The sequence below is a fragment of the Centroberyx gerrardi genome, chromosome 19 (genome assembly GCF_048128805.1).
Source record: "Centroberyx gerrardi isolate f3 chromosome 19, fCenGer3.hap1.cur.20231027, whole genome shotgun sequence".
NCBI classification, from domain to species: domain Eukaryota; kingdom Metazoa; phylum Chordata; class Actinopteri; order Beryciformes; family Berycidae; genus Centroberyx; species Centroberyx gerrardi.
Window position 1 is genome coordinate 22,840,745 of NC_136015.1, and position 18,696 is coordinate 22,859,440.

The following is an 18,696-nucleotide window of genomic DNA, read 5'->3' on the forward strand; positions in this document are numbered from 1 at the left end:
TGACAGGTGATACTGAATGTGTTGCAGATTGGAGTTTTAGTTACACAAACTTTTCTTGGAAGCAGAGCTGCAGAAATAATGTGATTGGTTGAGGTTAACCTCAGTGGGCGGAGCCAAAGAACCACAGTTTTTCTGGGTAGGTAACATTAGACTGAAGCCCAGTGAAAAGGGGATAAGAGAGGAGGAAGCTAATATTATGCAACACTGAGTTATCTAGGTTAGCTAGTTAGTCTAGCTGGCCTTCCAAGTTCAAACAAGGCGACAGTTAACATGTCGCTTCCCACGAATGATGCAGCCCCACTCTGGGCCAATCAGTAACAAGTAAACACACATTGTAGCGCCTCATTTAGGCAAATCAGTTCATTCCCTTAAAGGGTAACTTATGTATTTTTCAACCTGGACCCTATTTTCTCCATCTTTTTGTGTCTAAGTGACTAAAGGGGACAACAATTTTTGAAATTGGTCCAGTACTGAGCGAGATCACTTCAGCCGGCAGCCGCGAAACGAGCTGCAATGTAATCCGACGGTCCGATCCGTCAATGTACGTCCACTAAAAGTGCTTGTTTTTGCCACTGACAGGCTCAGATTGTTATTATAAGTGTCTGACAACATTATGGAAAGGACCCTACAGAGAAATGAAACGTTTTTCTTTACCTTTCGCTTGATCCGGTCTGTTTGTTATTGTGTGTAACCAAGTCTTATAGGGAAAATACCGAAGTTACCCTTTAAGTTTTGTGAAAATCCGATCTATGGCATCTGAGATATTGTGAGTGACGTACAGACAATTAGACCAATATTGTAGCATCCCCCTTTTAACAATCAGTGTAGATTTGAAAATGCTGAAAGACAGCAATGACACGCATAATTCCCCAAAGTTTTGTCAAAATCCAATCAGTGGCATCTGAGAAACTGTGTGTGACAGACGGACAGAAGGATGAATCTGCTGACCCATAGTCCCTCTCCTGATTTCATCATGGGGGACAACAAGCCATACTAGCCTATGGTCTTTATATTTTTTTAGATATTTTGACCAGAGTTCCTTCTTTGCCATTCAGGTTAGCCAGTTTGCTAACTTGTGCTCTGAACTGAGGTTTAATGTAACCAGTAAGAGAGATAAGATGTTTGTACGGCGAAGCCTCTGCATGCTGCTGGCTGGTTTGTTCCTCTCTGGTTTGTTTGTTCAACCGTTTGTTCACACCTGGACTTCAGCTCTCCGTTTCCCAGGCTGAGACCGGAGCTCGGCTGGCTACTGTAAGATCTGACTGCCAGAAAACATTTGATCTTTGACGCTCCCGGCTTCTGTGGAAAAAGGAAAGTCAGCAACAGTTGGAAACTGAGAGGAGAGTGAGGTCAGAGAGAGAGAGAGAGAGAGAGTGACAGAGAGAGAGAGGGAGAGAGCGCTGTCCAATAAAAACTGTTTGAGTCGTAAATAACCAGACGAGGGAAAACAAAACTATACCTCTCTATGTCTATGTGAGGATGTAAATGTCCATGCACCTTCCTTAAAAAGAAATCTAGCACAGAATGAGAATCACATTTATTTTCTGTGTCTTGAGCAGAGCTAGAACTATTAATTGAACTAATTGCCTACCAATTCTATAATATACTTCCCCCATTGGCTTCCATTCAAACCATAATGTGATCTGCAGCATTACAGAAAGATGGAATAAGCCCAGTAGTGCAGATGAGGCCTTTTTGTCATCTGATCTCCCTCTCTGCCTGCTTCTGATGCCCCAATGACAACTATACATATATCATCTACACACACACACACACACACAGACCCATATTCAAGTGTATGCACACATGCACACACACACACACACGCACACAAACACTTAAAAACGAAACCTGGGTATTTGCAAATACTTTTTTATGGTTTGGTCTAGTCTGCCTAGGGGCCAGATGGGTGAGGTTTTTGAGGTACGACAAGACACAAGTGCAGGACACACACACACACACACACACGCACACACACACACACACACACACACACACACTCCACCTAAATCACCCAGTCAAGCTGCTGCTTCAGGTTTCTCCTAATCCTGATAATTTATGAAGCAAAAACCGATCATAGAAGGAATGCCTCTAACCTTTGACCTTTGACACAACACTCTCATCTACGCACACCACACACACATACAATTATATCCACACACACACTTGAAAACACAACACTTGAAAACGAAACCTGGGCTAAAAGGTATTTGCAAATAATTTTTATGGTTTGGTTTAGTCGACCTAGGGGCCAGATGGCTGAGGTTTTCTAGGTACGACACACACACACACACACACACACACACACAAGCATATTCACACACACCGACACTCGTAACCCCTTTGACACACACAAATCCACCTAAATCACCCAGTCAAGCTGCTGGTTCAGGTTTCTCCTGACAGTCCTGATCATTTATGACACAAAAACTGATCACACAAGGAACGCCTCTAACCTTTGACCTTTGACACTTTGCAGCACCTTTGACACTTTGCAGCAACGCCTCCTAAATCACCCTAATCACCCCGTGTGTCTCTGACCCTGTGTGTTCTGTTTGCAGCTGTTTCCCCCCTTCTTCTTTACGTGTGTGTGTGTGTCTGGGTGTGTTGTGTGTGTGTACGCGGCTTCCTCTCTCTCCTCCTCTCTGACTCCAGGTCAGTGTTCTACCTGGCAGTGACGGGTGCTGCCCTGGCTCTTCGTCGTCAGTGCTGCCTTGCTCTTCCTTTCCGCTGCTCCCTCCTGGACGCTGCTGCCCTCGCTCCTTTACTGCTGGCCTCAGCCCCCCCCCACCGCCGCATGCTCCTCCCCTTCTTTTGTCTCTCTCTGTTTTCTCTTGTCATCATTGTTGCCCATGACTCTGTCAATGTTTTGCCCGGCACCTATTGCACGCTAAGCCGTCCCGGGGGGGGATCCCTATCTGCCTCAGCCCGCCCAAGGTTTCTTCCAAATTTTTTCCTGGGAGTTTTTCCTTGTGTGCATTTAGGGTCTAAGGCTGGGGTGCCGGGTAGGTTAGGCTGTATAGAATAGGTAGATTGTTTGTCTCGCTAAATCTGCTCCTACCTACCTTGTGTTTTTCATCATGCTGTCCTACAAAATTTTGTTTACCACTGATTGTGTTTAGTTAGACCTAGCTAGACACACTCTCTGTAAAGCCCTCTGAGACATGCTTGTGATAAAGGGCTATATAAATAAATAAATAAATAAATAAATAAAATAAATAAATAAACTAACAGCGTCGTACGGTATGTCAGCTATACGTAAACTCGCAAATCATTCCGTGGGCCAGCAGCATGGAGTGACTTGGACGTTAAAAAGAGTAAAAATGAGGTAAAAATAAAGTAGAAACGGATTCTCGATGCTACGAAGCGTCACAGTTGAGATGAAGAGATCAGCAGCCAGGAGGATCGACTCCAGGTTTTCACGTGAACCGTACCGAGCCAAAAGTCATGAATTGGTGAGCTCGTTAAGGGCAGTTTGGTTATGGTGTCACACATGGGGCAGGTGTGTGCATGTGCGTGTGTGTGTGTGCGCGTGTGTGTGTGTGTGTGTGTTTGGCGAGGGTGAGAGCATTCGCTGCCCGGGGGCCGATAAACTATTCCGATCCCGACTCCACTCCTGACATTTCACCTGATATGTGTCGTTAGCGGTATGTGCTTGGAGTATGCCAGGGTTGTGTAACAGCGTGTGTGTGTGTGTGTGTGTGTGTGTGGGTGTGGGTGTGTGCGTGTGTATGTGTTTATGTGTCTGTGAGAATGGGAGAGAGAGGGAGAGAGTGAAGGATGGAAGCTGACAGTGGAGGAGAGATAATAAGCTTAAGAAAACAAAAATAAAACAAAGAGAATATGTGATTTTTTTTTCACGTCGTTCTCCCCCCATATTTGTAATTTTTCTAAGTTCATCACATCTCATGAGTCTTTCTCCCTCTGCCAACTTTACTTTGGTACGTTCTGCCTTTCATACGCTGAGCTGACAATGACAGACTGATTGTGTTGTGCTAAACTAGCAGATGAAGATGGAAAAGCACCAGAGCAGAAATGCAAAAGTGGAAAACTAAGATGGCAGATGAGACCAAACGCCACAAACTGATTCATTCATTTGGTCTCACTAGAGCTGAATTTGTCAGTTCTGCTAACAGCAAGATACAGCCGTGTAACATAGCTGGTATTCTAGATATTATGCTGCCTTCAGGTGCTGCCGAAAATTTGAATAAGTACAAATTGAGTGTACATAAACAATATAAAGAAGGAAGTAAAGATGACAGGGAACGTCTGGATTTTCTATGATGCCAAAGTTAAGAAGATGTGACTTTTACTGACAGAAAAAGAAAAACAAACTGATGAGCTTGGATATATATGGTTCAATCTGACTTCTTTTTTTAATCAAAATTTAGTTATCCAATTTGTTACTTTATGCTTGTATGGAGTTAAAAAAAAAACAGAATGGTGGTTAAATATTTTAAAATGATATAAAGTTCATAACAGTTTTGCCAGCCATGCTTAATATCTCAGAACTGCACTCCACCCAGATAGAAACTTAGATTTCCAAGATCACAAATTGATGGCAAAGTGATTTTTTTTTACTATTTTTTAAATTAAAATGTATCATATCATCTAATATGTAACATGCCAACTTTATTTTAAAGATTCTAAAAAAACACGTTATATCTCTAATAACAAATTGTTCTACACATGTCCATGTTGTTAGGGTCAAATTTCCAGGGTCGTTTTTTTCATCCCAGTCCTAGAAAACAAAGTTGTTTGTTTATCGCAGGTCACATGAGTTGAAGTTTGTCTCTTGTCCTGGCAGAAGGTTTTATTGAGAGATCAAGATTATGAGTGTGGAGGACTAACAGTTTTATTGGACACACGTGGCAAACCTCCCAGGGCCGGTGGTCACACAAGGCTTACTTACTAATATTAGAATGACTTTTTTACAGGATTAAGGACAGGCTCCTCTGCCAGCGACATGTTAATTACTGAGAGTGAAGGAAGGCTGAAAGGAGACGAACAGGAGATGATGCTCAGCCAGCAGCGACACACACATGATAGCTTCAGGTACCCAGGTTTTCAACATGTTATTCTGCCCTTTTTTCACTCTTTATGAAAAGGGAAAGCCCAGCTACACCCTCTTGCAATCAAAGGCCTTTTGTGACCAGGATCTGATACAGGATAAGGAGTGGACAAAGACAACCCAGCAAACATCTGGACAACCAGGGCCTCGTTCAAAGCTTGTACCGTTTTGCTACGGTGAAAAATGTTTTCCAGGTTTTGCTCCCAATGGTTTTGCGACGGCTTTTGAGGTACCGTGATTCTGCATTTTCATTGGTTACGTACAAAGTTGAACTTGCAATATAAAGAAAAACTGGACCTTCACACATGTAGTATGTAGACATGTATGTATATGTATAGATATAATTCTATGTATTTATTTTTATTTGTTTATTTATTATTTCTTCTCTTAATGTTACATATTTGAAAAAGCGTAAAGCCAACACAAATATGTAATGTATGGTCGATGGTGCTTCAATAAAATATATCTGGAAAAAAACACGTAAATGCAGCGCCATTTAGCAGCCGACTTGGAACACCCAGATGTCGGATGTTCCCATCAGCACCTGAACGCATCATTACACCTCGTCTGGATCCCAAGAGGAAAATAGTCTGTCTTGGGTTCACGTGGTTCCACTGCTGCAGGCTCTGAATGTGTCACATCTCAACACCGGGCCAAATCAAAAATGTACTGTCTGTTAATTTTATGAAGTGCTGATGTAGCTTTGGAAGTCGCATGCTAAACTAAGATTAGAGACGATGACCTAAGTGTGTTGGCTGTCCAGCCTGTCTGTCTGCCTGTCTGTCTGCCTGTCTGTCTGCCTGTCTGACAGACTCACACCTCCTGACTAGGTGATAAAGCGACAATACTGAATTTTGTAGTGAAATTTGAGTTTTCTGTGGCGAGGCTACTCTGTAGTTTACATTTGAGTTACGGACTGAACCTTTAAATCCGACTCCTCGTCCCTCCGGTGTTGATGGATGGACTGGGAGAGTTCTTTGGACTGAGAAGCAACGCTCGCATGTGTATCGAGTTTATCGAAAGTCCTGCGTTTCACTGCAGTTTGGCTGTGAAGCAGATCCATCAGATCAGCCTGACAAGTGAAATGTTGTTTTGGAAGGAACAGGCGCTCAGTTTGGGTTACAGGACAGGCTGGGAGACCTGGATTGAAGTCCTTATACTGAGTTATCACAGTTTCACACACACACACATCATCATCATCATCATCATCACACAAATGCACGTGTCAAGTGCATACAGCACATTCAGTACAAGTTTGCACACACACATACAAACACACAGACATGGAGCACACAAACACACTTGCAAATAAGCGCACAAACACACATTTCATACAAATCCATCTGCACAAGTCAAATACACAAGCAGTTCACACACACACACACACACACACACACACACACTAGTTCCAGCCTGTTCCAGCCTACAGATGATGTCACATGTCCTAACCCTAACCCGGGTAACAAGGAAACCAGAGAAAGACGAACGTCGTCTGTGATGAAACTCAGCGGGAGGTGAAGCCGCCGCTGGTTCCTCCATCCAGCTGACTCTGCTCTCTGTTTCTGTCTGTCAGCAGAGCTACCACCTCACACTATGAACCCTCTCTCTCTGTCCTTCCTGATCATCTTGCCTCTTTCTACTGAGTTTCTACTCTACTAGTTAGGATCCAGGTGACAGCTGTATGTTAAAAGTTAAAATTATATTTCCCCCACAGATCACCTGTCAATCAAACAGTGTGTCCAGTCCTGTGACGTCTTTTTCCGTGGATTTTCTGTTGATGCAGTTCGAGTTTCTCTTTTCTCTGTCTGTTCAGCCATGGTGGCTATCACTGCTCATGCTAACTACCCAGTTCTTCTTCTTCTGTTTATTCCAAACAAACCAGAAATGTAAAACGCATCACTTCCTGTGCGGCAGAGGATTTTTCCCAGGAAAGAGCTACCAGACACCGGCTGTTTAGAACAGACAGTGGAAAAGCTTTCATCAACTGGATATAGATTGGATCACTATCAATCGGCGATAGAGATTGGTAAACATCAATTATTTATATGAAAATGTTGTGGATTAGCCTATTAGTTTAATTTTTTTCTACCTATCTATATAGTTTTGTTTGGTTTTAGAGGTTGAAAAGACAAAGGCAAAACTAGATGAAGTAGAGGAAGGAGGTGAAGTAGGAAGCAGGAGGATGAGGGGGAATAGGAGACACAGCTTGTATCTTAATATCTATCGCCTCAAACAGCCCAAAACATCTGGTGGCCAAACAACAACCTGCCTTTCCTCTCACATCAGCAGCTAACTGGCTGCTTGGAAACAAAGGAACGTAAAGTGAAAGCTAATCCTGTTTATTTTAGTTTCAGTCACCTCCTCATCTCTGGCCAATGCAAGTGAATGTGATGTGAAACCATTACTCCAAATTTTACATGCAAGACAATCCATCTCTTCAATAGCTAACAGTAGGAATAGTAATATAACTGTTTGAAGTGACTGGTATGTGATTTATTCAAACTTTGCATCTTTTGCAGCTATTAGTGATATTGAAATAAGTAATCTAAGTATTTAAAATAGGGACAAGACGAAACACATCCTTTGAAAGGATTTATTGCCTCTTTCTCATGAAATTGGTCATAAATCAAAAGTGTTAGTCCAGTGATTTTACAGCCAGTGTGGAATGAGTGAGAAATGGGAGACACTTTTATCCTGTAGCCAGCACTATGAGCAATGTAAACACAACAGACACAGATCAACAGATCATATCAATCACCCCAATATCTTACGCCAGTTAAATTCATATTGTCAATGTCAGTTAATGTGATTTCATCACACCGAAACTCAAAGTCTATGAAAACAAATTAATTCACAGTCAAGGAATAATGTCAACTTATGACAATTCATAAGTAAAAAATCCTGTAAACACCGTCGAAATTCAAAATCAGCCAAAGCATTTTCAGCACAACATTAACATTTCATTTGCTGCAATAAAGACATTCATCAGACAAAGTAAGACAATCATTAGGTTTCGTTTTCCCGCTCTCCCGAGGCGGAGGCGTTTGGATCTCCAGCGGTGCGAGGAAAGCCCACAGGGTTCAGTAGAGGAGCAGTAGAACTTCATCTTAAATAGAATCTGAGACTAACTGGACGGGTGGGGATGACCAGTCACTGAATATTATACTGAATTCACTTCCAAATACTGTCCTGTGATTGTCTACACCTTCTGCCACTCACTGTATTATCCTGTGTCTAACCCCACCCACCTGGCACTCCAAGCAGATAAAAAAAGAAACACACCAAGAACTGTTTGCAAAGACTCTCTGACCCGTGTCTGATCTGACCAGGAGCTCAAACCCACTGCCTACATCTCAAACTGCTGCACTGCTTATCAGGGACGGGATCAATTCATGAATGAACTCATCAATTCCAATTCAACTGAGGAACTGGAATTGGAATTTGAAAAAACCTACAGGAAAAAGAACTGGAATTGAATAGGAATTTCAAGAACTTCTGTGAAATTCCATGATTTTTTTGTTTTTTTCTTACCACATATCTGAGATTACACATAGTGTAATATATTATCAATACTGAATATCATAAAAGGTTAAAGGTTCCTTTCAGGCGGCATTTGATGCAGAACATGTAATGGTAATCCATACATTATGACTGAATGTATTTGATTTGTTGAATTGTCTTTTATTTGATTCATAATGTTTTGATTTATAATGTTTAGCAAGTTGAGACAAACTCTCTTAGAAGTGGAATTTGATGGAATTTAATGGAATTCAGTTCTGTCTCCTGTCATTCCAATTCAATTCACATTCTGTCTCCTTACAGCTGCATGGTGACATTCACATTCACACTGCAGGAACTGAACTAGAATTTCCCATGCATTCTCTATTCAGTTCATGAATGGCCCCGACCCTTCTGCTTATAGACGACTATTCTTACATTTAAATACAGTGCGTCCATCAGTCTACTGACGGTCAGTGTCACCTGTATCTGTGTGAGAAATGGGTCATGGCTCCACAGGCAGGGGGTTGTGGGTAACCACAGGCCGCAGGTTAGGTGCAGCTATTTTTGTCCATCAGAAAAGGAGGTAAAGTGAAGCGTGTGCACTTCTGTAGAAATCATGCTCCTTCCACTGTGTGAACTGTGTTCCGATCGATCGATCAGCCGAGTCCGTTTCAAAGCGGAGAGTCTGCCTGGGTGAAGACAGCAGCACATTGGTCATGATGACGGTGTGTTGAAGGTGATTAAAGTGGAAGGATTCAGAGAGGGTTTGACATGCTGCCCGTTTCATTTTCACATCCCATAAAGCAAAGCTGATCTGACCTTTTTAAGTTGCATTTTTTAACCCACTTACATTATCATTTTGTAAAATCTGACTTAAGCCACGTATAAAGTCCTAATTGTGAAGGCAGCTCATTTACATAATTAATTTCTGTCCAAAACGTCAGACAGAACCATACAATTTTGAGTCTCAATGTGCATCCAGCCTGCGGACAAGGCTTTGCCCCCCCACCACCATTCACAGTGTGAAGATGGAAATAAACTCATCAGGGGCCAAAACGTTTTCATTCCCATTACAAAACGCCCCTCTGCAGAGAAAAAAGCTTCTCTCAAGGGAAAGACGCTCTGCAAAAACTCTCCACCTTAACAAGTCATTTCATCCCATATTCAGTCTTAAATAAATCTGCCAATGAGGTAAAAGGATTTCATGCATTTCCAGTGCAGTTTCTCGTTTTAGGAATTATACTGAAGTGTAAATATATTTAAATTAGGCAAATCACAACCCATGATTCAAGATAATGTCACCTGATTCAGGAAAATTATTGAAAATTAGCTCAATTTAAGTTGAAACAAGTGACATTCTCTCCCCACCGGTGGATTCAGAAAAATAAGACTAAAAAACTACATTAGATGAAACAATATGCTTGGTGCCATATAGTTTACAGAAGCCTTCAAATAAGCCGAGCCATTCGCTTTGTCCACATTAGTCACAGTAGGTTACAAAAAGCATTGGTACCCTCCAAAACCTCTATTGTTGAGATGTAGCGCTCTGTCCTGCCTGAGGGGGGGCGCTGTTCAGATCAGATCAAAGATGAGGCGCTGTTCAGGGAGACGCCCACCGGGGGGCGCCGCTGACAAATAAAGCAGGAACACCTGCTGCTCGGGACGTCACACATTAGCCCTTAGATGTTATTGGAAATATCATGTCATGGCTTTCACACAGTAATGGATCGTTTCCTCTCATGAAAGAACTAGAATACTGAGTTACATGATGTCATGGATAGGCTTTGCTTTGACGATGAGCATTCTAGAACTGTGTGGGGTTCTACTGCTTTGGGATCAGGAAGGGGGAGGAGGAGGAGGAGGGGGGGGGTACTTTGAGTGATGCACAGGAAGCTACGGTTCTGGTCAGCGGTGACGGACAGATGCAGGGTGAAGAGACGGAAAGCACTGCGGATGTCGGCTGAAGAGACGCAGCTCAGAACTGGATCCAGTTTGTAGTGTTCTGTGGTCGGGCTGGAGGAGGGAGTGAGCTGGAGACAGGAAACACTACATCAACACAGCTTACTTATACTTTTGTGACACAATCATGAACCAGTTTTTGTTCTTTTTAAGCACTGACATAATGTTGTCATTCATGAAGACAGAACAATAAACGCTCCTCTGCTGTGAACAGCCTGTTATTATAAGACAACACTTTGCTCCACTACAGTGTTTTCAAAGTCAGACCCAAAAAAGGGCAGCAATGTTGTAGATAATGTGCCCAAACTACAAAATTGTAAGTTTCCCAAAACCTTAAACTCAAAAACCAAATCTTTAATTTGGATAGTTTGTCCTTCTGTTAAATATGCAATATCACATACAATATATAATGCTACAATACAGAATGAGAGTAGAGATGCAGGACATGAACTTGGTCCAATCCAAAGTTTAGTTCAATTGAAATCTCTATTAGAAGAAACATCTGTATCTAGCAAGAAAATGTAACCCCAGACTGTGACATCAGTCCAGTGATGCAATGTTTTAAACTGGACTCTTGACTGTATTTGACGTCCTGTTGTCCCTCTACCAGGTGTGACATCAGTGTGTCTGTGCACCGCTGCCACTCGGGCAAATTCCTGCACATGAATGTATATATGAATAAATCTATTTTGAAAGGAAATGAGTCGTCTACCTTGCAGGAGTGGAGAAGTCTCCCCAGAGATCTGAACTCGGGTTCGACTGAACCACTGTGTTCGAGTTACTACTGTCCAGCTCCAGCAGGCAGCCTGGGAGACAACAGAGAGAGAGAGAGAGAGAGAAAAGGAAGAAAAGAAAAGAAAAAAGAGACGAGAGATGGGAAAAGAGTCAAAGAAATATAGAACAAACCAAAATTAGCTTACAAACTGACACACATTTCACTGATTTTCTGCAGCCCAAGGCTCAGACACTGAATAGTCATTTAACAGCCATCCATTAAGAGAGAGGTTAATAAAGTAGGTCGCTGCTGTAGGTTAAAGCAGCATTAGGCAAGATTTTTATGGAAAAATGCACCTGTCTTATCAGCCTAAATCACAAAGTTGGGGTGCAACAGGGAAGAGCGTCCCATCCCCACTAATTGATTCCCAAAATTAATTCTGGTGTCGGATAGAGTGAAATACAAAATCCTCCTAAACAGCAACAAGTGAGCGCTCCATCCAGAGAAAGATGGACTCACCAGTGATGGTTCAACCTCTTCTTTTTACAGGCCTCTTTATCATAATGTGGTTTGTAAATGTTTGATGTTGCATATGTTTAACTTTATATATGTGTATGACTGTGCTACTTTAAGATAGCTTTTAAGGGTTTGACTCTTCATAAAGTTGTTTTGTTACCATGTGTCCTTTTATGTCTTTTCTTTGTTTTTATTCTCTCTTTGTGAAGCGCTTTGTAAACTGTTGCTATATAAATAAAGTTTTACTTACTCTTCACCACCTCCACCTCCACCAGACACTTAGAAGAAATAATTTAGGTCTGAGGAGGACAAGATGCAAAGTTGCCTAGTGCAGTTTTAAACTCTGACTGACAGTGCCATCTACCTGTTGCGCTGCCGCCCGTCTGGGGGACTGTATTGTGATTGGATGAGCCCGACAAGGGGGGCGGCGCTATCTTGCCTCCAGGTGGCGGTGGGAGGAGTCCGAACCCACCTGACCCCTGTGGGCGGGGCTTATCCCTCTTTTTACCTTGCTAGAGACAGAGAAAAGAAGAACGAAGAAGCAGTTGAGAAGAATAGAAAAGCAACTCAGATGAGCAGGAAGGTTTTTCAGGGAAGTTCACAATGTACGTACATTCTTACCTTTAGCACTCGGTTATCTTTAGATCAAATTCTGAATTAAAACACAGCTGAAAAAAGTTGAAAATATTCCTGAGTCCTTGCAGGCAGTCACTAAGCAAGAGGCTCATTCCAATGTGATTTAGACACATGTAAGTTGACATCAGGAGTGCATTTTTTGCAGTTGTTCACAGGTGAAATGTCACAAACTTGTACTATGAACAAAAGTGTCTACTGAGCAGGAGAGCATTAACTTGATCTTGAGTGTATTAACAAGAGCAAAATGATGACCCTGTTCTTCTGAGGAGCACATGTGGTCCAGGATTGAAACATTTTGGATGACAGGAAAAAAAAAAAATTACAAGTGATTTGTGAACATGGACGTCCCAGCTTTGCATCTCAAGTTGCACATGTGCTCCATTTTTAGTTTTATAGAGGCTGTAAAGTTATTTTTAGGGGCCTACTGAAGCCGTAGCATTATAGGAGTCCCATCATGTCTTTTCAAATTTATAAATCACAACTCCTGGGCCAATGTTTGTCCTTTATGAAAGCGCTGATCTAGGAACATCACTGTTTATATCATTCCCAGATTGTCTCATTTTATTCTGATTATGATGGTTATGAAAACTGATTCAGGATCAGCCACTTTCTAACATCATCTCTGGTTCTTACCCCAATGTTGAGTGTGATGGTCTGTCCCTCTTTAAAACCCAAGTCCAGTTTTGGTCCTGAATCCCCCAGCTGGGCGTTTTTACTGATTTCATTCTCCTGTTTCACCCATCTGTAGGGACACACACACACACACACACACACACACACACACACACACACACACACACACACACACAGACACCATCAGCACTGATGCAGAAATAAACAATGCATTTCAGCAGTTTTCAGAAAAACTGCAGCTAGTAACTTTCCACAAGCGCCTCTCAATGACATCTTGCTCTGGCCGGCTGCTTGTGCTGCAGACCGTGACAGGAGAGCAGAGGAGGTAAGATCAATCGGGTCCAATACCACTGTCAATACTTTAGAAGGAAAACTAATGGCAGCCAGTATATCTGATGATGGAGATTTTCTTTTGTTGTTGTGTGAAAGATAAACACTTTGTTGGAAAGCATCCCTCAAAACTGGCTGCCGATGAGCAACTGTTTACAGGAAAGTGGAAAATACCTTAGCTCTTAATGTACTTGCTTTTAATCAAACCCATATGCAAGTTTTCAGGACAGAGACACATGGGACATTTCATTATTTATAACATTTTACTAGAAAGGGAGATAAGAAAAATATTTCCCAGCTTAGACTGAAAGACCTGAACATGAGATGCGATCCTCTGCAGGGTAAGTAATTGTTATTATGGTAATTTCAGGAGAAGAGAAAGTAATCACTGATTTAATTCACACTTAAATCCCTCAGTCACTGCTTACTTGAAATGGTCCTGCAGTGCCACGTTGAAATCGAAGGCGTCTCCTCGGTCCCCGAAGCCAACGCCTATGAAAGCACTGCGACCTGCGAGCGGAAGACGATATTAGTATCAGAGTAGGAGTATCAAACTTCCTACACATTTTTGCTAATCAAATGTATTTTCTATGACTATTCCATGTTATACAAGCATGATGATAAACATTTGTTAGCATCCATGTTCAAATCATACATATTCGTTTATCTATCTATCACCTAGATTTTGTGTAATGACACTTTAAACACTTTTGGGGCATGTGTCATTCTGCATAACATTTCTTGGCCCCTTGAAAACACAATTTTCAAATTCTATGACTTTTCTAAGGGCAAGTTCACACCAAACATGTTGAGAAGTTTATTTGAACTCTGGAGCGTTAACTCCTTTAGTTCAGTGAGAACAAGTGACAACGATGCCATTTGAGAACATGATCTGAACCAACTACAGGAAATGACCCCAAAACACAAGGGATTATGGGTAGAAAGAGACGGATGTTGACATCTGACAACCAGCAGCTCCTCATGCTTGGAAAGTCTAGCAGAACAAAATGAAGTCTGGACTGATGCTCATATTCAGCTATTTCTTCATGTGTTCTTAACTGGTATGAACACCACAGAAGAAGAGATAGACACGTCCATCATGGTTAGCTAAAGTTATAGAGACTGGAATCAGATTTGTTTTGAATCTCTCACCTGGCAGGATGACAGGTGACCAAAAATCTGTCCAATAAACAAGCTGCTTGTGAGTCATGTGACTATTGTTTACAAACCCTGGTTCACTTGTAATTGGTAGTTTGAACCTAAATGAACCAAATGCAAAAATGCAACAAAGTGAACTTTTCCACTCTGGTTCAGACCACAGAAAATGAATTTGGAGTGATTATTATTATCATTACTTGTTTCTTAACATTCCCATCCTCACCGCTGTCATCCTGTATTCGCAGAACAAAGTACCGGCTGGAGTCACTGACTGTTTCCACGGCGATGCCAGGATACTCCTGCACCGGCGCCTGGGCAAACAGCTCCCCTGCAGGACGGGAGGGCCAACCACAACACACACATGCAAAACACTGAACCGTTTATCAAAACGGTGAACCGATGCTGTCAAAAGCAGATGGGCTGTTGCTTGGTGACAAGCCGGTCCACATTTTAGTCATAATCTCACAAGTTTGTCACTAATGTCGCTACTGAACACAACACTTGGATGTTGCAATGCCTTATCTGCTAAGATGTCTTACCTAAAACCACATGAATGACACTGATGCAGAAAAGCCCCACCCATCTGGTACTTCATACAGGTTAAAACAAACGCTAAGAGATATTTGAAAATGCTGTTTGACCCACGTCTGGTTTGGAGATTTAATACAAATACCAAAACTTTTATTAAATTTGTCTTTGGCTTCACCATGAGTAACAAGACAAGATGATCAATACAAACCTTGCAAACAACACAGACAATAAAAACAGTAAAATACAGAGTTACAGAATACGGTGCAGGTTTAGTCTTGGTTGTCATACCTCAACAAAATTAGTAAATCCCCAGTCTCTGGACCTTGAAACTAAATTTCTAATTTAATGATACAAACTGGGGAGGGAGGGGGTGTATATGTTGATTTTGGTTTAAAATCGTTAAAGCACTAGGGACAAAAGACCTTTTAAAAACATTTTTACGTACCTTCAGCATCCTAAAACACTTCCCAGAAGGTAATAATTGGAATTCATCATGTAATGGGTGAGACTGATCAGTATTGATTTTGTGAGCGTTTTGTCTTGTATACAGGTCAGTTAGCTGTGACACTGACACTTATACAACGCTGCCGTACCTGAGACTTTGTCCTCCAGTTTGATGAACGCCACCTTGCCCTTGGCTGTGATCCTCATTCGGCCGGACCAGTCAGGAGCGTCCAGCTTCCAGTCAGCTGCCCTGCGGACAAACAGTCAGTCCAAATGAGAAACACACCATTTAAAAAACACAAACATATGACACCTACCCTGACAAAATGATTGCTAACATGAAGGTAAAACTCTGGATTGAATATTAGTAAGGTTAGTAGCCATTCTGAGACTTTTACTTATGAAACTTAACATTTTACAGCAGCTAATCCTCTGAAATTTTTAAATATTGGGCATAGAACATCAGGGGTTTTTTTCCCATAATGGATATATATAGTGTTTTGGAATGGAACATCTATAATAACTAACATCACAACTAGGGCTGCAGCTAATGATTATTTCCATTATCGATTAATAGTCTCCCTAATACATAATGTAACATAACATTATATAATAGTGTAACCCATCATTTGAATGGCTTCATTAAAACAGTGTTTTACTAGGGAGATTTTCATCAAGTACCTACATAGTAATATTGTGTACTTACAATACTTTTCCATAGGTTAATACACGGCTTAATACACTGTTAAGTGTTACCAAAGGTGGGTAAACTATTATCTCCAGTTGGTGATCATCATAAAGCAAACAACCACCAGTATAAACTCAAATCAATCATTCATAAAAGTATTAATTTATGCTGTTTTACCTGACAAATTTAGATCAATTTTATTATGCTCTCTATGATTTATATTATGAATTTTCTACAGCCTGACTAAAAAGCCGGGCAAACTCTATATTCTGCAAATAAAACGGTCGTTAAAATGATCCTTGAATAATAAAGAATATACTTAGATTTGACCATTTCACTACATCCCTGGTTATAGCTATCCATTTTGTACCAAGTCATATCTCAGATGGGGGCAAACTCTTATTAGATGGGGGTCTGGGGGTCTGAAGTGGATCTATTTGGGGGTCCTTGACATGAAAAAGTCTACTTAAAAATCAGAGCTATTCCCAATCCAGACTAAACAGATGTCATCCATGTTTCCAGTGTGCCTGTCAGTCACAGTGGAGGGACAAAAGCTGTTGACATTTATCCATAACAACAGCCTGAAGCAAAAGTGTCCAAATTGAAAAGCTGCACTCTTTAATTCAATAGTTTCACTGCGAAAAGAGGACATCAAAGCTGTCACCAGAGCCAGTGGGCTAGCTGGATCTGTCCTGGCAAACCGCCCACATCGACCGGCACGATATCTCTGTCTGTCAATCGATCCGCACTGTTAGCACAACGCAGCACGGAAAAAGCAAACCGTTTCTGCATATTTACAATGTTCAGAAACGGATAACCATCTCCGGTGCTGACACAACGTAAAGCCTGTATCCCTGTCCGTGGTTTGAAAGCATGTACCGGCAGCAAGCAGTGGAAGTAAAACACCAAACACCGAGCAATAACGAGCACACTGTAAAGCCGTATTGTAGCGCTGGTGTCGACCGACCGTTATTTACCTGTATCCGCGGTTTGTAGCTCGCGGCGGGATGCGATAAACGTTGACATCAGGTTTAACGCACAGGATCGACTCGTACTCGCCCTCGGCCGCCATCTTGATTCCACTGTTATTGATGTGGGAGTTGTGGTTGACTCATTTATTCGGTCCTTTTCTGGGGGGGGGTCTGTGTGTGTGTGTGTGTGTGTGTGTGTGTGTGTGTCCCAACCGCCAGACGGCGTTAAAGTACACGGTATCCCAGTGCATCAGAGATGTTATTGCTGCTTCATTCTCATAAAACTGCATGATAATAATCTTAATGTAATAATAAAAAAAAATAGGTCTACATTATTGTTTATTACTTACCAATCTAGAGCATCAATAAGCAATTCAAGCAGAATGAATTGTGAGAAATTGGTATTTAACAGCAAGTAAATAAAAATGATGGAAAAAAAAAAAAAAAAAAGTCGTGAGGGGGCGTGGCCTGGCAGGTGCTGTAAACTGCGGAAGCGGAAACCGTTGTAGTCTCCTCGAAGATTCCTGAAGACCCAGCATCAGGGCAAGTGCTTTTTTTTGCTGAAAATATGCATATTTAATACAGGGAATGGATTGTGGTCTGTGCGTGTGATGTTAAACTCACTCTGCAGCTGCTTCTGGAGAAAAATAACCCTCCTTTGGTTGCCAAAGTGTGATAGTAAGCTGATTCCGGCTGGCTTGAAAACAACACTCGTTCGTTAGCCATATTGGCGATGCTCGACCGCTAGCCAGCTGACTGCTGGCTGTCTTCTGTCGCTCTCCGAGGTGCTGAAAACACGTATCGTGACGCCTGACAGCTACGTTAGTGATATCTGCCAGCATGTCGACTCACAGTGATTATGTTTCAAACTGCAGAATCATTCTCTAGCTATGTATTTGGCGTTTTAGCACTGCAACGTTAGCTAGCAAGATCCTGGTTGGCTTGTCCTACAGGATGCTACCAGCTAGTAGCGAGCTAGCTGTTTAGCCAGGTAGATGACGGTTGATTTTTGTCGCAGTGATTATGACAAAGCTGGCACACAACCACACTTGCTGAAAATAATAGCCGTATCATTTTCAGCATGTTTTGGCAGACGTCTTGTGGCAAATACTGCCCGCATTCTTTGATTCTGAGCTCTCTACATTTCCATGATTGCTCGTCACTCAGTGCCAGTTGGTGCACTGAGCTTTGCTTTACGCTGCTTGTTTTCTCCCTGCAGTTGTAGGATCTAGTTTCTGATTTCCTGATTCCTGAGGGGATCCGATGCAGTCAGGGGGAAGAGAGACCAACAGAATGAGCACTCACTGAGCCAGCAAGGGCACACAAGCAACATAAAGAGTAGTCTTTGACAGCAGAGTCTTACTTTACAACAGGTATGGGACTGTGTGTGTGTGTGTGTGTGTGTGTGGGGGGGGGGGTTGTGTTCAATGTGTGTGTAAGCCTGTGTGTGTGCACTTGGTTTGTGCATGTGTGTGTGACCCATTTCTCTCTGCTGACCCTGTGAGTGTGCAGCATTGCTCACTAGTTCTCTCTGAATCAGATC

At 42.0% G+C, this 18,696-nt stretch overlaps 1 protein-coding gene across 1 annotated transcript; it reads right to left on the reverse strand.

The window, feature by feature from the left end:
* Positions 1 to 10,547: 10,547 nt before the first annotated feature.
* Positions 10,548 to 17,254, reverse strand: necap1 (NECAP endocytosis associated 1). Its single transcript, XM_071923831.2, has 8 exons — positions 17,160 to 17,254; positions 15,644 to 15,744; positions 14,743 to 14,847; positions 13,790 to 13,871; positions 13,032 to 13,140; positions 12,127 to 12,274; positions 11,244 to 11,337; positions 10,548 to 10,602 (listed from the first exon to the last, which is right to left on the reverse strand). The coding sequence occupies exons 1-8, from the start codon at positions 17,252 to 17,254 to the stop codon at positions 10,548 to 10,550; spliced, it is 789 nt and encodes a 262-aa protein (XP_071779932.1).
* Between the last annotated feature and the right edge of the window lie 1,442 nt (positions 17,255 to 18,696).